The sequence below is a fragment of the Marmota marmota genome, unplaced genomic scaffold (genome assembly GCF_001458135.2).
Source record: "Marmota marmota marmota unplaced genomic scaffold, marMar, whole genome shotgun sequence".
Classification (NCBI taxonomy): domain Eukaryota; kingdom Metazoa; phylum Chordata; class Mammalia; order Rodentia; family Sciuridae; genus Marmota; species Marmota marmota.
In genome coordinates, this window is record NW_025999949.1 from 29,249,835 (window position 1) to 29,273,882 (window position 24,048).

The 24,048-nt window shown below is 31.6% G+C and overlaps 1 protein-coding gene across 19 annotated transcripts in view; it reads left to right on the plus strand.

Moving 5' to 3' along the window:
- The window catches only part of Phf20l1 (PHD finger protein 20 like 1), a 70,115-nt gene that overhangs the window by 25,180 nt on the left and 20,887 nt on the right, over positions 1 to 24,048 (plus strand). For 10 of the 19 annotated variants that reach the window (XM_048802144.1, XM_048802150.1, XM_048802139.1 and 7 more), the window contains 7 exons: positions 542 to 670; positions 5,385 to 5,467; positions 8,949 to 9,201; positions 11,243 to 11,431; positions 11,689 to 11,895; positions 18,712 to 18,768; positions 19,959 to 20,066. In XM_048802144.1, the coding sequence (XP_048658101.1) occupies positions 542 to 670; positions 5,385 to 5,467; positions 8,949 to 9,201; positions 11,243 to 11,431; positions 11,689 to 11,895; positions 18,712 to 18,768; positions 19,959 to 20,066 (1,026 nt within the window). Of the gene's footprint in view, positions 1 to 541; positions 671 to 5,384; positions 7,546 to 8,948; positions 9,202 to 11,242; positions 11,432 to 11,688; positions 11,896 to 18,711; positions 18,769 to 19,958; positions 20,067 to 24,048 lie in introns of those variants that run through there. The other 9 variants (XM_048802143.1, XM_015486492.2, XM_015486495.2 and 6 more) reach the window with 2 other exon arrangements.

Genomic DNA, 24,048 nt, shown 5'->3' on the forward strand with positions numbered 1-24,048 from the left:
CAATGACACTGGTAAACTCTTATAGTGAATAATTTCAATTCCTTGACTACCTATAATTTTCAATGTATTAAATTATTAGGCTTTTTTCCCTTAGCAAAATAGTTTGGCAAACTTTCTAAGCAGCGTATAGACAGATCTAAAATGTAAAGTTTTAATATCACTATCTGATATTAAATGGTATTAATAGTCTAGAATAGAAGTGAGTTGAAATTTTGATTTGTAACATCTTGGTGTAGTAGGTTTTTGAGTTATTTTGTGTTTTTTTTTTCCTTTTTAAATTTTTTTTGCATATATTTCAGTGTGTTGTATGGAAAAAACACTCTTCCCAGTTTTCCTAAAAAACAAAACAAAACCAAAAAAAAAAACTACTTAGTCTTTTATTTATAATATATCAATGAGGGGGGGTTGTGTTAAAGTTCTAAGGAAACACTAGATTAAAAATATAATATGCAAAGCATTTTTACCATTTAGCTATTTAAAAAAATTATGTGTTTGAATTTTGGATTTTAGATAAATTCTCACATATGTGTTCTGTTAAAAGTAGGACTTCATGTAGAGAACGTTCCAAAGATGATCTTTCCACAGCCAGAGAGCACATTATCAAACAAGAGGAAAAATAACCAAGGCAACTCATTTCAGGCAAAGAGAGCACGACTTAACAAGATTACTGGTAAACTACAATGATTCTTTTTTTGGGGGGATGGAGGGTTTCTTTTTAGAGTAGTTTATTTTTAATAAAGTAAAATGCATCTTTTGGTTCATTGTAAAGAACTGGTGAGTAAGAAAGGCAGTTACTTTTGATCCTTCAAAGTAAATGTCTTTCAATATTGTTGGTTTTTTCTAATGTGGAAAAATAGCAAATATTTTCTACCTACCTCACAGGGGTGTTGTGAGGATATTGATAAGTTCAAATGCTATAAAATCTCCTAGTTTTTAAATCACTTTGGTAGTAGGTATAGTTACTGTAAAAAGCAGATTATTGGCTTTTATCAACCTATGGTGCTAAAATGATCGAAAATACTGATAATCCTAGCCTGTTTGTGTTCATAAAAGAGGAAATTGAAGTATTAGAGTAGGGGCCAATCATACTAGGCCCTGTCTCTTCCAAGGCCTGTTCAAAATAATATTTGTAATCTTTAAAACACTAGTGCTCACGTTTTTTTTTTTTTTAGTACATGTTAAAGGTGAGTTTAGTTATTTTAATGATATAGTCATATATTCTGTTTTTTAAGACAAAATGGTTTTAGTGCCTTTGGCCTAATAAAGTTATATAAATCTTTGTTGGCATTTATTTAAATATTTTGAAGAAGCTTAATTTTATTGTCAAACCTAGAAGTAAAAATAAATTACACATTTTGAACATTTTCTCAAGAGAAGAAGCCTACCGAAAGTTGACTTCAAAAGTGAGGGTTCCTTATAACCACTCTTGAATTACTGTGTTCATCTACATGGTTATAATTGGTTTTAACAGGTGAGGATATTTTGTCTCTTGCTACTTGTTTATATTATTTTCATGCCTTTCTCTGATATAGGGCTTATTGTCTCCCAGGACAGGAATATTTCAAATCATTTCACCCATTAAACCCTTTCTTTAGAAACTGTTAGCCTGGGAGAAAGCAAAAATATTTTCTAAGTTATTGTTCTGATGGCAACTTGAGATTTCAGTTTTGTCTTGAAATTTGAACCCCAGTGCTCATGCAGGGCAGAAGTGGGATAGTACTTCTAACTCCCTGGATACAAAGATTGAAACAGCTCTACGGGAGGAGTGGAGATGGAGGAAGACAGAAGTGGTGCTGACAGGATTCGACTGCCACTTACCAGCCTTGTTTGTTTCCTTCAGTCTGGATAACCTGCTTTAAGTTTCAGTCAATATACTTTTACATATGCCTCTTCTATAGGCCTTACTGGGAGGATCAAGCTCAACATTTAAAGAAATAAAAAAGAAAACAGCTGCATTATCTCTGCACGGTCTTGGGAACACAGTAGTTGGGGAGAAAAAGAAATATTTTACCATGTGCTTCAAGTTATGATCCTGGTTGCTTAGAAATGCCCTGTGCCTTTTTGTGGAGGGATTTTTCTCTTCACTTTTCCTTGGGAATCTCAAGTGTGACTGTTTGGCAGCAACCACAGTACAGCATAAGATCTTAAGAATGTAAAGCCATTATGATCTTTTCCCTTTATTTACTCAGAAGATTTAAGTGTATGATGTTCCTTTTGGTCATTCATCTCTTTTCATCTGTTTTTGATTTCATGTTATAACTGTTATCCTGCAAAAAGACAATAGATATTGTAAGATTGTCTTCAATGCTTGAAAACTTAGGCTGGCCTCTGTACAATAAATTTCATTTGTGGTCCATAAATAGAAATGAGAACTAATAGACAGCTATTTTGTTTTGGAATAATGGTATATTTTAAACTTATCAATCTTATCTATGTGTTTCCTTTTTTCCCTTTAATACTAAGGGGAAGTGGAATTAGGATCATGATTTCTTGATCTTTCCCACACTCCATTTCATTTTACTATTTTAGGTAGGTCTAGCTAAAAATAGGTGGATACATTTAATTCTGTATTTATGCACTCTTTTTATTCTCTTTCCCCACATACATACCCTACAGTTTATCTAAACCTGATTTCTGTATAGAGAATGATATAAGAATCGCTTTTATCAAAATTTCCTAAGAAGTTTTGAGATCTTTAAGCTACAGTCACAATATATAAATATATACATTATATATTGTATATATCATATATTTCATAGCATATTATATATGTTACATTGTTACATTGTTATATATATATTACATATAACATACTTTTTTTCATTCTTTCAGGATCTTTTTTTTCATTCTGCCATGTATCTTATTGATATTATATGCTATATGCATATTGATTTAAAATAGACAATTTTACACAGAAAATTGGGAATCTAGACCTGTTGGGAACAAAATTTCAAGCAAACTGAATTTGAGTCTATTTAAATATAGAAATTGTCAAGGGATATAAGAGGAAACAACAGCAGTTTGTACAGTTCCTAATCATTCATAGGAGTTTCTGAAAGCTCTGCCTGTTTAGATATCTTTGTGCAGCATAATAAGTTTTGAAATAATTTTTAAAAACCCAGGGTTTGAATTGACCAGTAATATCTTACTGACAATAATATCCATCCAGATATCTTTGATGAGAACAAAAAGATGTTTTGAAATCCCTGGATGAAAAGTAGATCAAAAGTGTAACCACTTTGCTCTTGCTTGTACTCCCCTTGGCATTCCAGGGACCACTGATGTATTCTATTTATTCCTGTTGGTACCCACACATGTGTTTTATCACCGATTATAGTGTTGTGAAGTTGTGACTTTATGGGTGAAACTCATCTATTTTATTAAATAGAAATGAATTCTGTTTCTATTTAATGATTAATACCATGAAACTGCATTCATTTGGGATATTCTTCTGTAGGAATATATACTGATAATAAGTATTGCTAATTATTGAAATTAATCTCACTTGTATATATTTCCCTTCAGTTAACTCTCATTTTCTATTGATACTACATTTCTTCCTAGAATATTAGCAGGTCAAGGTAACAGGTTCTGGACTGCCTCTTAAAGCAGATATAAGACTCCTCTCTTTAAGCATATGTTTTATTATTTATCCTCTTTTGTTGTTTATATTTAGTAATAATAAGTTATTATGTATATAAAGTATTACAAAATTTTATTGTTCATACTTGGGCTTTTGAATTCTCTACATGCCAAGTATTCTTTTAGTCTATTTTAAGTAGTTTTCTTAAATATCCTGTTACATTCTAAGAGCACATTATAGGGCTTTATTTTTCCTTCCCAAACCAACACATGGGAAGGGTTTGGACTTAATTGGGCCTGTACTGTCTAATGTAAATTCACAGGTTAAAGCTGAATTGTTTGGTTTACTTTTAACTTTATAGTTATGATTCATCCCATTTATTCATGAGTATTAAAAGCTCTCTCTACCATCTATACTAAAGGAAATAAAAGATATAATTATTTGATATGATAACTAGCAAATATTTGTTCTGTTTAAATAGTCCTTAGAAATAGAACCTCTGCTAAGTTCTTTGACAAAACTTGGTTCCCTAATTCTTATTCTTTAATTTCAATCATTCATTGATTAGCTTGAGAAGAAAAACCTAGTGAATACAGTTTTAATTGTTAAAGAAATATTCCATGGTAAATCCTTTTTAGTCATGTAAAAATATTTTCAGAATTAGATTGAAGTTGCAGTTTAAAAACTTTTTTGTAAAATTGTTTACACCATTATTTTTCCCATTTAAATCTACATTTTATGTCATATGAGACAGAAACAAGCTATGTAGGTGGTTATCTCATGGCCCATGTTCCCTGTGGATAGTTCTGTGTTATATAATATTTGGGGCAATTTTTCCTCCTGTGAAATGATGTTGTAGACAACTTTAGTAAATAAAGGTGGTATAATTGCTGTAATAAATTTAATATTGTCAGGTTTTAGAAAGTCTTCTTTTGAACCAATGATTTTGAGTGGCCAAATGATTTTTGGTAAGCATTTATCAGTAGTGTGGCCATAAACAAAAACACAACTTTTTATGATGAGCTTATAAACTCAGCCTCATTGAACGTGCTGACAGACTTAGCAAAGAAATTTTAACCAAGTAAATGTCTAAAATTTATTAATTAGAGTTATGTTTTGTGTGTGTATATCTGCACATACACACATATATATGTCGTAAATAAAGTATTCTGGCTTCTAAAATTGAGAATTAGTGGTATATTATATTGGAGTAAACTGGAACTTACAATTTCTTTCATCATTTGTAGAATAAAGCTATAATTCAGATATTGTATGAAGGATCTACACTTGTTTTTCTCTTAATGGAAAATGAATTTTCCAGTGGTTTTGAAACTTGGAAGAAAAGATACAACTGGGCGCAGAAATAATAAATACATAAACTTAAAGGAGCTCAGTGAAATAAAAAATTTGGGACATTTTTAGCTAATAATACAATAAAGTTATTTCATATTCTAGTCTGTTTTGTGAGTATTAGCCATCTAAGAAATCTTAATGTGGATTTTTTAAGCCATGAAATTTAAGATTGGTACAAAATAAGTGTGTGTGTGTGTGTGTGTATGTGTGTGCGTAAGGATCTCCAGAGTCATTTAAAAATTCTTCACCCCTACTCGATCAACTCTTATGATTCAGTGCCTTACTTACTATTAAAGATATTTGCATTTTTGAAAAGTAAACATTGGAAAGATTTACTTCCTATGTATTAAAAAAGTACAGGAAATCTCAACTGCTAAAATTTTTGAGAAGTTAATGAGGGTGAAAACAATATTTTTTCTAATAAGACATCTCTACAATTTTTCTCAAGGTTTGTTGGCATCCAAAGCTGTTGGGGTGGATGGTGCTGAAAAAAAAGAAGACTACAATGAAACAGCTCCAATGCTGGAGCAGGTATGAAATGGTAGCATTTGATTTTTTTCAAGGTTCCCACTGGAATGATCACGGAGCTGTAGTATCCACGTAATTGACATTGCCCTTTTGATCATATATGGGAATAGGAAACTAATTAATTGATGATACATTTTTAACTCTGCCTTCTCCAAGGTATTATACAGATAAACTACAGACTTCATTAGAGCTTGTTTTCAATAGACTGGCACTAAAGCCTTTGTCTCCAAAATTTGAAGGTCTGGAGACAGGCATCCCAGGGTATATGCTTCCAGCTGGATCACCTTTAAATAGCTTATAAAAAGACCCTTACACAAATACTTTTCATTTGTGAGTTAAAACAGGGTTTTTTGACATCAAATAAAGCTTCTTTTGTAAGAAGTTTCTTTTATATTGTAATAATTGGTGTTGTTAGACTATGTGTTTTATGAATTGATCAATGAGCCATACATTTTTGCTAGGATGTATATTTTAATAACTACAATAAAAAAGAGAGTTTAAAAAACTATTAAGGGTCTGTCTTTAACCACCTAATAGAGGGATTTAAAAGTGAAGGTTGCAGTTGCTAGATTTTGCCTTGGCTACCTTCGGTTTCCCACAATACCTGTACATACTGAAATGTGCATGCTTTAACATTCTCGAAGGGCTTAACTTCTTAGGCACTGTAAGACTATAAGAACACAGTAATAGCCATAAATGGATTTCCTTGGTTCTCCTGTTTTAAAATCTGAGCCTTAATGTAGTTTTAATATATCCTTTTTGTATTATTTTGATTTTCTTTATTAGTAGCCTAATAAAGAATACTTTAAAATGAGTACCTTTTGCTATTCTCTATATGCGTTTTAAAGAACAGTCCAAATTTAATTGATATTGTATTGAGTTTTTCAGTGTTATTTTAGGCCTGGTTTGATAACAGTGCATTGTTTTGGTGCCTCCTTTAATGTTGTATTAAATTAATCACCTTTTCCATTGATTAATATGTCAATGACTCATACCTTCTGATTTTTTGTGATCAGCAAACGGTTAAGTCTTTGCCGTTATTGTCAGTATATAAGCCAAATTTTAAATGACTTTTTTTTTACTGTGTATTACTATATTCAACGTCCCAGATATAACAATATTTTGTGCTTTCACCACTGTTATGGTATCTTCAGAATGCAATATATCAGGGACTTGGGTAATAAAATGTTTCTGGAAAATTCATTACAATGTCAATCTTTCATTATGCACAATTCTGTGAGGTGAATATGATTGTGAAAATTACTTATGTGGAAGTGAGGTAGAGAACAACACCCATTTCAGAGAGAAGTACAGAAAATGATATTTTGATATTGAGTTAAAAAGGAAATAGAGGAAAATGGAATAACTCGGCTGTTTGTATTTGCATAATTAAAAATAGTTTTTTGAAAGCTCTTTGCCAGTTTTGTAACAGAGACCAATAATTAAAACTTTGTAAATTATTTTAGATTTTAAGGAACATCATGCTGTTCCTCATTTTTTGTCATTCAGGTTGATTTCAGTGTGAAAATGTTTTATAACTAAACTGTTACTTTTTATTCTACATGTTAGCCCTGCTTCAGGGTTAAAAAGCCGAGTTATACAGCTCTTAATTACATCTCATTTGGTATCAACAATAGTGCTACAGGGAGGTGTTGATTGTCACCAACTTCTATTGTCCTAATGAGTCAAAATATTGTCAAAATATTGTCACTCATGACAGGTTGATAACAGGCCTATAGCCAGAATTTACTGTGCTAATGGATTTATTTTATTTATATTTTTACAACATTCAAACTTTGGTCTTGAACCCCATTCTCAGATTATTAATCACACATTATTTAATTGTATTAGGGAAATGTCATGTTATATTTATTTTGGGATAAAATTTGCATTAGATGCATAATAATTCAGTAAGTTTTAAAAAATGTTAATCTGTCCTTGTTTAGAAGTTAAGCATCTTATCAAGATATTAATTTAAGTTTAAAAATCTTGTTTTATAACTTTGTAACTCAAGAGTAATGGATGCTGTAGTGATGTCTTTCACATATGTGAAGATGAACAATAAAATTGTTTATTTACAAGTAATGGCTCTAATTACTTTTCTGGCAACACCTTTTATGATGAGTTTAGGAATATTTCCCATTTATAGAGTACTTTTTGAAATGACTAATACCACTTATACACATGTATAATGAGTAAATCCAAGAATAGAAATGATGATAACGGAATGAGTGGGACCCTTGACAGCAGGCCTTTCTTGTGGTATGTCCAGCATGCCATCTGTAAAGCATCCAGCAGTGCCCTACATAACCAGATGTACACTTTTTCCCACCAAAATTTAAGTGACATTTACTTTAATGGGAACAGAATTATTAATTTGGTCCCCAGGCAATAATCTTTCATATTCCAGAGAACTGCAGACTACAAATTTGATGGTCAGCCCTCCCAAAATACATGGAAGTCAAAAGCATTCTTGGGAACAAGCATGTTGCTCATGGTATTAGTTAACAGCTTTGCAATTTTACTCCTTTTAATGGCCTGTCATGGAATGGATTTTTTTAAAGTGTATCATTTGTTTGTTCTCAGATACCTGTTATCAGAAATAGAGAATATAGGCATTCCTCACAATAGGGTACAAACCCATCCAATGTGGCTATTTTCTGTTATCTTTGAACAGTGAACACATTCACACATTTTTGCATATGTAGAAAATTTTACTGCCAAGTGAATAAAAATATTCTTTATGAAAGAACTGACACAGTTCTAATTTTTTTTTAAAAGTATCAGTTGGCAGGAAGAAGGTAAAAATTCTCATCTAAGAATGCGACGTATTTTGTTTTAAAATCCAATGTTTTTAACTTACACTTTATCTCTTTGGTTTTTTTTTGTTGTTGTTGTTGTTGCTTGTTTTGTATTGTTTTTTAGTCTTTTAACTCTCTATTGCTGGTGGCTCTGATTTCATGATGCATTATGCTTATGAAACTCTAGCTTTCAGCATTAAAATGAGTTAAAGATAATGTTTCGTTAATTTGGTCATTGTTTTCCTGTTGAGATCTTTCTTTAAAGGGAAACTGTCTACTTAAGGGAAATGTCCACATTCAACTTTTTAAATTGAATTATTTTATAGGAAAAATCTGAAAGTCAAAAGTTTGAATGTATTTCTCTGATTCTCCAAAAGTGATACTGCTGCTTATTTACCTAATGATTATTAATGCCATAAGACAATGTTTGATACTCTGAGAGTATTACGGATAGTACGTTAAAATTTAAGGTGAAAAGTCGACAGTATCCCTTTAAAGACAGCCAATTCAACTTTTAGTTAATAATTTGTGGGGTTCTTTTTGGTTTTTCATTTGTAATAGAAATGTTATATGTTGCTTAACAATGTTTTTGGATACTAAAGTTGCTTAACAATCAAAATAGAATACAAGAACAAAAATGAAGAAACCAAAATAAAAATATCAATTTTTTATTATTCATTCAGGCGATTTCACCTAAACCTCAAAGTCAGAAAAAAAATGAAGCTGACATTAGCAGTTCTGCCAACACTCAGAAACCTGCACTGTTATCCTCAACTTTGTCTTCAGGGAAGGCTCGCAGCAAGAAATGCAAACATGAATCTGGAGATTCTTCTGGGTGTATAAAACCCCCTAAATCACCACTTTCCCCAGAATTAATACAAGTCGAGGATTTGACGCTTGTATCTCAGCTTTCTTCTTCAGTGATAAATAAAACTAGTGAGCACAGATTTTTAAAAAATAGTTACTTATCCTATAAGATACATTAAAAAGTTTGATTGTAGTTATATTGTATTTTTATGAAGTTGTTTTGAAAATTTCAAACTTAAATGCGTATGATAGGAAAGGCTGCAAACTATTTCAGGGGCAAAAATTGTAGACATTTCTTATGATTTATTGTTCAGAGACTGTACTACTGGTTCTGCTGGTTGAGAAACCTTACATCTTAGTAACCCAAATTCCACTGCAGTTGCACTCTCCTCAACTAATAATCCAAGCTCAATGAGGCCTGATTCATTACAAAAAACAAACAAACAAAACCTACTCTTCCCCAAAAAACAGAGATAAAGAAAGGCCCATGTAGATATTTTTACTTAACTCCTAACACTATTCCTATGGATAGGTTTAGTTAGTATCCCCACCTATCTATAATCTTCTGAAATACATTTTATTTATTTTTGTTAACGGTGCAGACTTGAATTTGGTCTTTTTAATGAAATGAGAAGAATGCCTCCTTGACTATATTTTTAAAGATTTTGCTGTTTCAGTACTACTGATCTTTCAAGAATTAACTTAGTCTTCTGAAAAGTCTTCTTTCAACATGGATTTGGTTATATACGAGACAAAATTTATGTAGAGCCAGAGTTTCTCATATTAGTTTCATATTTCAGGCTAGAGATGTAAAAAGCAGTTATTTGGAAAGTTACTGGGTAAATGACACTTTTCTTTAGCTCTTTATAACAACAAATGAATTAATAACATCATCAATAAATGAATATGATACATTTCCTTATGATCTATTCCACATTGTGCCTTAAGAACAAAGATGTTGGCATTGAGAAAACTTTTGATCGATTAAACATAGTAACCTCTTTTCCAGTAATTTGCCATATTTTTCAATTTGGGATCAGAATTTATTTTTTGTCTTTGTTTTTGCTTTGTTCTTTAAATGAGTCAGAAGAAAGGATGGGAACAAAAACTAAAGTGTTTCCTCGCAATCTTCATTCCAGTATGGCACTTATATAATAATGTCACTAGAAGCACTTTATTTTGAAATTGCTTTATATCTTAGTATTATGACCATACTATCATAGCAATTGAATTATATTCTTAATTTCTTTCCCATTATCACAATATCTTTTTCATTTTGATTGTTACAAATTTTTCTTAAATATCAAAAATATCAACTTCTTTATACCACTCTTTTTTCTAAATTAGCATGAGTATATTGGCCTACATAATTCTGCCTATTCAAACCATTCTGTATGCCAAGTAAGAATAAGAAGAAATCTCAAATAACAAAAAAAAGGGAGATTTCCAAACATTTGTATTATATTGTTAAAAGACATTTGAATGACTATGTAAGTTGTTAAAAAAAAAGGGCAAGAATAGTGTCATGCTCTTTTGAAAATTCTCATTATTTGCTCAAAATGAATAATTTGTTTGTGTTCATTTTTTTTTTAATGAATCAGGCCCAGACATATATTTATAAAAAATCCATTTGGGGGGATGAAGATGGGATAGTTATTTACGTTAGTTTTCCTTTATCAGGAAAATTAAAACACTGAATATAATGTGTCTTAAGAATTTTGTCTCCTCTGTCCCCTGCCTTTTTTTTTTCCCTTAGATTGTCTAGATTTGGAATGTAGCAAAAGAGTATATATACATATAAAAGATATATATGTGTATATATCTCGTGCTTTTGCTATAAAGAGACTACTTTCCCAAAGGAAAAATGGGAATTTACACAGTGATCTGCAGTTAGAGAATTGACTATAGTCTGTCACTGGGGGGAGCAACTTGAAATTAGTTTCCATTTTATTTTCCTTTAGTTGAGATTTTAGAATTTTTGATTAACTCATTTTGTGAATACGGCACACTTTTTGCCTTTGATTACTTTTGGAACATGCCATTCCTTGTGGATATCTTGTAACAACACCAAAGGGCAGAATGTGAATCATTTTTCCCATTTATCTCCTTAAATATTATAAGATGATACTGGTATGTATCTGCTTCGTGAACATTGAAGATCTTTTTCTAGGTCCTCCACAGCCTGTGAATCCCCCTAGACCTTGCAAGCATAGTGAGCGGAGAAGAAGATCTCAGCGGTTAGCCACCTTACCCATGCCTGATGATTCTGTAGAAAAGGTTTCTTCTCCCTCTCCAGCCACTGATGGAAAAGTATTGTCCATCAGTTCTCAGAATCAGCAAGAGTCTTCAGTACCAGAGGGTAAAGTATATTGATTTCCTATAGAACCAAACATAAAGGAAGATAAAGAAAAAACTAAAATATAAAGATTATTAGAATGTTAAAAATTTCTGCTTTTCCTTTCTTACATCTTTTAGGATTTATAAGCACTTTATTCTACAAATATTATCAGGTGCCTTCTTTGTGCCAGGCATATTTAAATACCACTAATCCGTATTGATAGTAATGGGGCCATTTTCTCTATGTTAATATTATGTTACATTCTTTATTTTATGTAGTGCCTGATGTTGTACATTTACCACTTGAGAAGATGGGGCCCTGTCTCCCTCTTGACTTAAGTCGTGGTTCAGAAGTTGCAGTGCCACTAGCCCCCAATTCATCTCTCCACAATGAATGTTCCAGGGCAGAAAAGGAAGATATACAGAGGCTTGGCAATCATTCTTCCAAAGCAGTGACTGATGGGCGAGGAGCTCCAGCAGCAGCAGGTATGGAGAACTTACAACAGGCTCGCTGTGACTGAATATAAGCATTTTCATTCCTAGATGATTTCTTTTCATAAATACCTACAGGTAATATATGGAGGATAGTTTCTGTTGGTTTAAAATTTCTTTGATGAGATCACTTTCTTTATCATTATTCCCTGGACTTGTTTCTTTCCTTGTCACTCATAGCTTTTACTTGCTTCTTTCTTATATATTTACTTCTAATTAGAATTATTAGAGCTCATTATAATTAAGGAAATTCTGACTTTGGGAACTAGAAGTTACTTAATGGGATCAAATCTTAGGTTTGAAGACTTTAATAGAATTTAATAATTAAGAGGCACTTAATTTGAATTTAACCTTATACCTGTATCTTACCTATAATTCCATAGTTAGGAGCAGAATCCCCAGATACAGTGCAATTTGTCATTGTTATTTGGGGAGTCTAATATGTAAAATCAGAATGCTTAACAGTTTTTGGATGATTTTCTATTTTTTTTGTAATCTGAAAGCATATTTGGAGGTATTTTATCAAGTTGAGTTTCTAAATCTAACAGTGTTAATTCATAATTTCCATATATGGTTGCATTATTTTATTTATAAGTTTCACAGAATTATAACCATGTGAAGAATATGTGTGTGTGTAAGCTTTTTAAAAAGCAAATACTAGTTTCAGATGTTTTTCTAGTAAATTATTGATTTGGAGTTGGATAGGTGAAAGAGGTCTGACTTGAGTCAGTTCTGAAGTGGAGAACATAGAGCAGTTTTTTGATTTGCAGCCAGGTGTATTGGTGATAATGGTATTTAACAGCATCTTGCATGAAACCGCTTTATCAGCTCCTTAGACGAAGTGTGAGGCTTGATGCTACTTGCTCTTTTCTAGTTGTGGTGTATATTGAAATAAAATGATAGAGGTGACTTGAGAAACATATACTTATTCTGAATTTATTGCCTTTAATTCTTTCAAAGTAAAGATGTTACTATTAAATATACAATATTTACAATTCTACTTTATCTATAAAGATTAAAGTATTTTACACATGATAGTTTTTCCTTATTTTGTTTTAAAATAAAACAGGAATCACATCTGAAGACTTGAAAGTTTTGAAATATTTCCTATGATTTCTTAAATATGGTCCATTGTCTTTGGACATTTTTTTTCTAAGTTTGTTTTTTTCTTAGGGCACTTAATTTTTCTTTCCCCCCTTTCCACAATATTTCTTAATTATCATTAACCTTTTGGGATATTTTTCCTGATGAAGGTCTTATGTAATTTTTTTAACATTCTGTCACTTGTTACTGTATCAAATAGATGAAAAAACATGTTGAATTTATAATGATATGTATCCATTGGAAAAAGTTATTTTTAGATGTGCACGTGAAAATATATTTTTCTTGACATAAGAATTTTCTGATACTGGTAAGACTGAACTATAGATCAATACAAGTGGCTATACAATTACTAAGAGTATTATGTTACCCAGATTATACATATCCTAAAATATCAGAGTGATAATTATGCATGGAAATGTTTTACCCAGGTGATTCTGCTCGTAATTATCTTAGTCTCTGTTTTTTCCCCGAATTTTGAGCATATTTATAGAGATGCACCTGACTACCTTGGGATGTGGTTCTTATTCTTCATCGTGGTTAAAATATACTGGGTAGAGGGAATACACTCCAGTCTTTATTTCCTTTTTAAATAAAAAGTAGTAACTATTTTGGGAGGAAATGTAGTAAGATAGTTTCCTGGGAAAGTGGAGAGAAGTTTAGATTTATCATGTGATGGATCTTTAGATGTGTTCGTGGAAGACCCTCTGACAGTTGGCACTTTAATTGCTTACATCAAGTAAGCAATGCATGGTCTTAAATGTTAATTACTGAAAGTAAGTTTAACTAAAGGATTATACATAGTATTTTAATTTGTTTCTGTGACCACTTTTTAAATTTTTTATCTTTTGATGGAAGTAATGAAATTTAAGTCACATTCTAATTGGACAGCTTTTGATTAAAAAATATTAGCCTGTTTTGCTTGCATTGAAGTTATAAGTGATTTGCATGCTTTTTGCAATATTTTTGCCATCTACCCTCTCTACACTCTTTTGTAGTATTTTGGAGTTCTTCTGCCTTCCAACTTAGTTTTAGAGTTGAGACACTAAGTTTTTATGTTATTGTTCTTTATATATATTTGGTCGGTTGTTATTCATCTAATTTTTAAAAGAAATTTGGTTATTCTTTAATTTTAAAGCTTTTCTAGAAAGCATTATGTACTATAACACATCAGTGGCATTTTCTGGGTGGTTTTTGTTAATTTGAAACTCCTGAGGAATTTAGAATGATGAGAATATTAATTGATAACTGGGAAGTAGCTCAGCAAACAGGTCTTTTTTGTGTACAAGACACATGAGCAATGCTTAGCTTAGCAGTGGTGCTGAAGTAGATGAAGTTATGCAAATGATCCAATCATTATATATACCTGTTCATAACAGGTTAAAATTTTGTTTTTCATTATTTTTCCAGTAGAGATAATGCATTTGCACTAATCCATCTACATTCTTCCACTGGGATGGATGGTAACATGACTAACCAAGGTTAGGAATACTTATGTTGTCCACATTAGCAAAAAAGAGTGATTGTAAATTTGTAAAACATTGATTTGGAAAACATTTATTTTCATTTTATTTGTCAGAGTGCTTTATTTAACAGAGCCAAACAATTTGAGGTATGGATACAGTCTTAGAAGAATTTAATTTTGTTAATGTCTGGGAATATAGAGTAGATCAAGTTTTTTAAAAGTTCCCTTTTGTAAAAAAAAAAAAAAAACAAAAAAATTTTTCTTGTCTTCTAAGGGATCTTAGGTCCACATATATCTATTCTTCATCAAAATGTTTTCAGGTAGGGAACACTATACATGCACAAGATACATAATGTGCCCTAAGGAATTTGAGATCTACAAGTGACATAAAGCTAAAAATGAATAGTAACAACAATTTTAATGTAAGATGTAAATCACTTAAGATCTATACGAGTACTGTTTGATAAAAGAAGAAAAGATTGTTCTTAGGAGGCTTTAGGCTGAGAGACGGCTTTTTAGGTGATCTTGGCTAGGTTGACAGTAAATCCACAGAGCAGTGCTGGAGGAACCACCCACCTGCCCTGGGTTCTTACTTTCTTTAAGCAAAAATTAAACAGATCAGCCTCCTTGAAACTCAACTTTTCATGTGTATGAAGTCTGTGGTCACTTTGGGCTCTAAAATTCTGAACATTTATCATACCATTAATGAATTAATTGATGAAGCCCAACTTTATGTCAAAGAAAACATCATGATATGTTAGGATTATTAATTTTCATCTATTCTTAGAAATGATCATATTCTGTAAAGACATAATTGGGATTGTAAATTGTATGAAAATTATATGAATGTAGTTTTAAATTTTTTAGTTATAGCCCTGATTTCAAAGAAATACCTCTAGTAACAGATCTTCATTTTTCTCATTTTTGAGCAAGATAGTATATAAATATGGGATATTTAGGTCTGTTTATCACAGACTATTTTAGTTAATGTGGATATAAACATTGGATTAACATGTGTATATGAAGAATGTACCTGTATAACCTTATCAGGATGTTCATTATCAAGCCAGTAAATATTAGGTAATTTGATTTAGTTTAGTTTTAGCTGAAATTCATTAAACTTTTCTTCATTTTCATTCAAAGTCATATCTTGAATTAGTTTTTAAATGAAATGTTGATAAGAGTAAGTAAATAAATATGTAAATTTCTCATTATAGTTAAAATAGTCCAGCTCTTCTTAGTAAATCCCCTTATAAAGAGCTTGTGAATTATATTAATGATTGGTTAACATACTTTTTTTCACTAAGGAAAAAACACATGTAGGTTTTATTAATATAGAGATTATTTAATATTGTATAATGTATTTAATGTAGGGATTATTAGTCTGAGTTAGTGTTATAAAAAAGCATGACAGAAAGAACCTAAAGTGACATTGGCTGGTTTTAAAATGGCCTTAATTTCTATCCCAACATTAACTGTGAATTTACTAAGAGCCTTTTTGTTTTAAATTGTTTTTTAACTTATCAGAATTGTTAAAACTACAACTGCAGACTTCATGATCTATCTCTACCCCTACCACAAATGTTTCTGGCTTCTACAGAGTGTGGAGTCGTTTCTTTTTTAAACTGAAGAGTCCGGGCTGGAAAGGGCTTGAGAAATCACTCTACATTTCTGATTTAGAAATTGTGTGTAAGCAGGTGTGATTCAGAGTTCTACCTCTTTTACTTCAAAGTAGCTCCGTTTGTTTTTTGCTTTTTTGTTTATATATTAGACTTCTACATAATAGTTTATTTGAAGAAAATGTTGTGTTGATAAAATTTAGTTTAAAAATCATAATATATTAATGTTCTAGTACTCAGGTTTTCAAATTCTGGTGTATTGAAATAAAAGCATTATAGTGAATTTCTTAGAAAACTAGGTATATATTTTGTTGAGTTCTAGAATAGGTCTATTTTGTTTATTTGTGTGTAAGTATCAAAATTCTAGTCAGTATTTTATTTCTGAATATTTATTTTAATATCCTTACTTGTGTAAAATGTCAACAACCCTTGACCAGTTCCCCAATTTCACTTTTGAAATTTTTCTACTTAACAATATCTAAAAGGTTTTGGTAGCCACTGGAACATGTGAAAACCAACTCTGGAACTAGCTCTTCTGAAAGCATTCTGAGATTGACTGCATCAGTTCTCCTGTACTGTTCATTGTTCTGAAGTAATGGTCCATAGCCACTGCATTTATCTTTCATGTGCTGGTGGGGTAAAGTGGAGCATATTATGGTCAGTGAAGTGGCCCAATAAGACAGTTCATTTGGTCTCATACCCCACTCCACCCCAGGACATCTCAAATTGCTCCATCTCTTGGCCTGGATATCCAGAGCTCCAGAGAAGGAAAAGCCTAAGAGCCAGTAGTCATTGTCAAGTACTGCTTCTGAATGTATCTGTGCCCACTGAGAACTTAGAAACCACATGTCTTATTTTTTGAATCATAAATGCTTTCCCATTTTCAAAAAAATATTGCCTAATGAGGTTTCCAAGATGCCAGGATTAGTAAAAAGAAACTGATTTGTTCAAAAGTCTTGATAATAAGGAAATGTAATTGTATTTCTCTCTGCTCTGATGTCCCTTTTATTTTCTGTGTTGTAAAAAATGAGATTACCACTATTCTTATTAATTTGAAACTTTATTAAAGCCTTATTGGTGTGTGTGTGTGTGTATATATATATATATATATATATATATATAAAATTTGAGTGATATTTTTATATTTTGTGTTTAAATTATGTAAAGTATTTAAAATAAGATGAATGAAATGCTATTTTGATACCATTATAGATTATTTTTTATTTTTTAAAAATAAAAAAACTAATAAATGGAGATGATATTATTGCATAACTTAATAAACCAAAATAATACTGTAAATGCACCATAGTGTATTGCTTAGATTAACCCTAACCACAAATAAGGTGTCAGTATTGGGAATGACTGAATATGAGTTGAGAAGCTTGGTTGAAGGTATCTGTTTTAGTTAGCTACCCTGTTATGGAGGTACAATATTGGTTTAAAAATGTATTTTGGACTATTAGATAATATTACCTAAGTGACATTAAGATTGACTACTTTTATGTGTGAACATTCCCTTGTGTTTACCTTTATATGTGGACCAAAAATAATTTGCTGAATAGTTCTGTTTTGGCTATTATTATCTAACAAATCATGATGAAATTCAGAGGAATAAGTTTGTTTAAGGCAAGAAGAGGTTAAATATTAGCTTAAAAATCTTACATAGTTTGTTGAAAAATGGTGTATTTTAACGTGAAGTTTAATATATTTCATTTGGATAGCCTGAGTAGCATTCATGTCAGAACTACAGAAGCAGAAATGGTACGTGGATCCACTGTTCAAATGTATTTTGGCACCTTCAAGATTGCCAAAGGCTGTGGTGCTATAGCAGACTTTTACTGGTGGCTTCAGACAGTTATCTTCATTGATGCTTATGGTTATTAGTAATGCTATTTCTTGAAATGCTGTTGTCTCAAAGTATTACCCTACTACAAAAGAGAATGTCAGAAAGAGTACTTATTTACTAGGCACTGGTCTGAGCATTTCACATATTTTGATTCACATAATCGTGATAAAAACACAGGTAGATCTTTATGTTTGACAAATAAGAAAACTGAAGTACAGAGACATTAAATGACATACTCAAGGCCTTATCTCTTAGAATATCGTAGAACCAGCATTGACACTGGGTAGTCTCAGGGAGCAAAAAATGACCCTTAACTTACTGGTTTTTGAAAGCAAGAAATTCCACCTTATTTCTTATTCTGGCAGTAAAATAACGTGGATCTTTAGAAACAAAGAATCTTGTGTAGAGTTTTTTTTTTTTTAAATTTTTTTTTATTTTTTTCTTATTGGTTGTTCAAAACCTTACAAAGCTCTTGACATATCGTATTTCATACATTAGATTCAAGTGGGTTATGAACTCCCATTTTTACCCCAAATACAGATTGCAGAATCACATCGGTTACACATCCACATTTTTACATAACGCCATATTAGTAACTGTTGTATTTGCTACCTTTCCTATCCTCTACTATCCCCCCTCCCCTCCCCTCCCATCTTCTCTCTCTACGCCATCTACTGTAATTCATTTGTGTAGAGTTTTGTGAGCAATTATAATTGAAATCATTGCCCCATATTTCTAATTTTCTCATTAAATTTATATCTTTTCTCCCTAATCTACAGGGATATTGAAAACAGAAAAAAAAGTGAAGTTGGAAGAAAAAAGCTCAACTGCATTTGGTATGAACAGAAAGTTATATTTAAGCAAAAGACTAGAAAGCTTGATAGAGGGAGGACGGAATCTTTCTCTTCCTTTTCCCAGTTAAAGCTGTATTATGTATACATGATCCTCCACTTTACTGCTTATCAGTGTTAGTTGGCTCCAGATATACCCTTTCTTTAGTACAGATTTTGTAATTTTATGTGTATTTATTGTTAGGAGAGTCTGACTTCTCTGAGAAGTTGCTTTGTTTCTAAACATCTCCAGTTCAAATTATGGCTGTTTCAAAATAAGCCTTCACTTAATATTGTTGAGACTTAGAGGGTAGATTATACATTAGTCATTTATTTTCAGGGTTTCTTCTTCAACATGTCTGATGAAAAGGTTGCTGAGTTTTCTACTGTCTTTTCTGTCTTCTGTGCTGTAATTATTAAAAAGCATGCAGTAAAAAAAAAAAAAAGCATGCAGTAATGGATTATAGTCTTACATTGTTCTTTAGCTTAAGTAATTGGAAGTTGGGCCACTGAAAGTTGGTCAAATGTGGTTGATAGATTGTGGGCTAAACCATTCTTAGTTGAACCATAGCTGCTAGAATATATGTGCTGATTTAATTCGAAATAAAATGTTCTAGGGTATCCATTTATGTAAGGTCCACAAATTGGGGGAAAGAATGCTTTAAAACTTTAAGGAAAAACAGTATAATGAAGTGATTTTTTCCTTTTTGTTTTTAGTCTTCATTCTTATAGACAGAGAAAGTGTTGGAAGATTAGGGCTATTTATGGATTAATTTATTAAAAAAAATTCTAAAGAACAGTCTTTTTAAAAAAATCTTCTAATATTTTCTCATTAAATGATGTATGGAAATGCTGATCCTCCTCTGTGAGGACTTTATTAAAAAATGGAGTTTAACTTCTTGCCACATGAGAATTGAATATATTACTCGTTTAAAGGTTTTAACCACTGTCTGTATTAACTTCAAGGTGTCAGGAATTGGGATTTCTCAGCACTGCTAATGAAGATCCCCTCTTATAGTCCAATAAACTAAGCAGGAGTTCCAGACTCATGACATGAGCAATTTAATTGAATCCATCCACTCTGGGCAGGTGACTGGAATAGCTACTGAAGCCATAAATGCTGCTGTTAGGTTAAACCACAGAGGGACCACTCAGGATTACTCATGATTACTGAAGTATTTGTTTTTATTGTTTAGGTAAGAGAAAAGAAAAGGATAAAGAAAGAAAGGAGAAGAGAGACAAAGATCACTACAAACCAAAACAGAAGAAGAAGAAGAAGAAGAAAAAGAAATCTAAGCAGCATGGTAAGTATATTGATTGTTATTCTTGTTTCTTAATATTCTGAGATTCTTTTAATTCTCCCGTTTTATCAAAATCAAGATATAACAAAAGATCCTTGTGTTTTGAAAACTGAGATATTCTTGCAACTTCCCATTTTCTTGTAATTTCAAAAACATACACCTCTGTTTTACCAGGGTCTGTAAATTAATTACTGTAATGGTTAGGCTTTCATTTTCAGCATTGCGGTACACTAGATACTCTGACTAAGCACTTTCCAAATACCAAAGGAATCATTCTCCTTTATAGAGTCACTTAACTTTCCAGAATGAGGGAGAAATACAGATTTAAAAAAAAAAAAACAAAAAAAACTTAAGATGAAATTCGCTATGAGCACTCCATCTCTAAAGGAAATCCTGAAGGATATACTTAAAGGGAGAAGGAAAATGATGGCAAGAGGAAGACTGAGCTGCCAGTAGACATGATGAGCTTGGCTAAATCTGGACATTGTCTGTGTAATCATAGTTTGATTTATTGGGAAAACAAAATGAAATTATAAAGAACAAAAATACATAATAATGGCTCATAGGTTGGGAGGCACATCCTTGTATTTCATTGTCTTTAAGCTCCTTTTGTTGATTGGAGGAGCACCAGACTTGTGGCTTATAGGTTCAATACATTAAATGTACATTTTAAAATTTCTCATGTAAGTATTAAAGAATAGAAGCTCAGGGTATAATTTCTATAGTAAAAGGAAGAAAAATGTAATGAGTAAACCATCCACATCCAAAGAAGACAGTAAGAGAGAAAAATATAAATTACAAAATAAGATATTAGAAATAAATCCAAATATATCACTATTTATAATCATATCAGAAAGATTATTATAGTAGATTTTAAAATCCAGTCCTCTCTTATTTACAAAAGATGTATGTAAATATAAGGATGGAGAAAATTGAGAAATGTTGGGGGAAAAGTATGGAAAAAATTGGGTAAGTAAATAATGACTAAAAATAGAAATTAGAGTAGATATATTATTAACAGGTAGTCATTAAGGCAAAAATTATTCCTAGACATTAGAGGTTAACATCACATGATAAAGATTCAGTTCTCTTTATATTTTATTGTAAAAAATGCCTACATTTTATCATTGAATAATTTCATCATATTGGTATTAGATAAATTAACAAAAGTGAAAAATGTTCTACAAGATAAAAGAGGTGGTACCTTACCCATGTTGTGAGTGACAGGTCCATGCAGACACTGCGGTTTCTGAATGTGTGATTTTCTCAGGACACACATGGTTCTTAAAACTGACCATATGAGACAGGTTTAAGCAAACCTTAGCAAATGGTAGAAATTGGTATAATATAGACCTGTAGTTTCTGATCACAGTATTATCACAGAACCAGTATCAAAAAGATAAGAGCCCTGAATATTTAGAAATTAGGCAACATAGTTCTAAATAATTCATGGATCAAACAAAAAGTCCAAAGGGAAGATAAAAAAATGAGAACCTGAAAGATGATGGGAATATTGTATGTTAAAACTTTGTGAGTGTAGTACAAGGACACATAAACAAAATGTATTGTCATACAGGTGTATAGGAAAGGAAAAACAGCAGTGAGGCTTGCTACTTAAGAAGTTAAAAGATCAAGAATAAATCCCAAAAACTAGAGTTTAGTTTAAGCACATGAACAAAATTTATTGAACTAAAAAATGCTAAAAAGAATTTTAAAATGCCAAATTTAATTATTTAAAAAACTAAAATAATCAACAAGCCTCAGAAAAAAAGATGAACCATACAAATAAACATTAGGAATGAAGAGAACATAATTACAAATGCTCCAGACTTTAAGATGAACTTTAAAGGTTAGAGGAAGGTTTGGAGAACTGCCAGAAATCAAACTCAGAAAGAAGGTACAAACCTTAGTAGTCTCCAAATTTTAAAAGAAGTTTAATCAGTGGAAATGGAAGGAGACCCTCATTGTTATACAAAATTACATATAAGAGGTTATGAGGGGAATGGGAAAAAAAAAACAAGGAGAGAAATGAATTACAGTAGATGGGGTAGAGAGAGAAGATGGGAGAGGAGGGGGGTGGGATAGTAGAGGATAGGAAAGGTAGTAGAATACAACAATTACTAATATGGCATTATGTAAAAATGTGGATGTGTAACCGATGTGATTCTGCAATCTGTATTTGGGGTAAAAATGGGAGTTCATAACCCACTTGAATCTAATGTATGAAATATGATATGTCAAGAGTTTTGTAATGTTTTGAACAACCAATAAAAAAAATAAAAAAAAAAAAGACAGGACCAGAATGTTATGTTGCTAAGTTTTATCAAAACTAAAACAAGAGAAAACTCCAAAAATGTGTATAAATTATTTCAAAATTTAGAAAAAGAATAATCCCATAGTGGGTACATAGGGCCCCCATCATAAATACATATACACATCCTAATCCTTATTACCTGTGAATGTGTATGTATTTAGGAATAGGATCTTTGCTGAAGTGATGAACTAAATTATGTCAGAATAAAACATCAGGATTTAATGTTGGATCCTTAAATATGGGGGCTTTAAGACCCCCAGAGATGAAGAACAAGTGAAGGTGGAGGCAGAGTTTGGAGTAATTCAGCCCTAGGCCAAGCTGGTACTGCTAGAAGGAAGGATTGTGCCCTGGAGCCTTCAGAGGAGTGCAGTTCCATCAACCAAGACCTGATTTTGACTTCTGAACTTAAAAACTTTGAGAGAATGAATTTCTGGTGTTTTTTTCTTTTTTTTTTTGTTGTTGTTTTTTTAATATACTTGGAATTGAATTATACAGGGTCTCATTGACTTGCTTAGGGCTTCACTAAATTGCTGATGCTGGCTTTGAACTTATGATCCTCCTGGCTCAGCCTCCCAAGCTGCTGGGATAACAGGTGTGTACTACCATGCCTGTCAAATTTCTGTCTTTTTAAGCCACCAAATTTGTTGTACTCTCTTGTGGCACAGAGAACCACTTCATGAAATTCACCACATTAAGAGGTAAAGGAGAACAAACGTTACTGTCTATAAATTTCAACACCTATATGCACTTTGGTTTTTATTAATACTGTGAATAGCTGAGTATAAAATCTTATTTAGAAATATTATAGGCCTAAGTAAAAGTAAGAAAATCCATATTCATGGTTTGGAAGATTCAATATTGGAAAGATGTCAGTCATGTTAAATAGATGTATGTATTCAGTGCTGATTCTAAAACTTAAAATGGAAGAATAAAGCCCCAGAAATAATACAGTTACTCTTGAGATAGAAGAAGATTGACTATTCAGCTATAGTTATTAAGGTGCTCTGGTATCTTGGAGGAATATATGTAATGATTAAGGACAAAATAGATAGTCCAGATCAAATCCATTATATTTGTACAGATCTTCTGTTGAAGATTTAGTGGGTAAAGGGTAAAGATTACTAAGTGGCAGACCAATTTGTTATTAAGATGGGGTAGAAAAATGAAAATGCATTCTTTTCTTATACCATACACAAAAATTATTTCAGGCATATGTGGAGAGAAAATTGTAAAGCTTTGAAGGACAGTATACGAAAATATTTTTATGATCTTTATTTAGGCAGGGTAGAATTTCTAAACAAAAAATGCTAGCCCTGATGGGAAAAGTTGAAAATACGGCTAGACTGAAATTAAGAAGTTTTGTTCATCAAAAAATAGAGTGAAAAGACAACCTGCAAACCACAAGAAATGTAACACGTATACCTGACAAAAAAAGATTAGTATTTTGAATATATTTCTACCTTTCTGAATCAAAAATGGAAGTGGCACAGAATGAAAAAGGGCAAAAGACTCTAGCAGGTTCTTCACAGAGACAGAAACCTCAGGTGGATCATAGTAAGATGTTCAGGGTAGTGAGAGGCTGGCTAAATGCAGTTCATAGAACATAGTGAAGTATATTTCATACCTGCCATGTTGCAAAAAATACAAGGTAAATACTTTAGATGTTGCTGA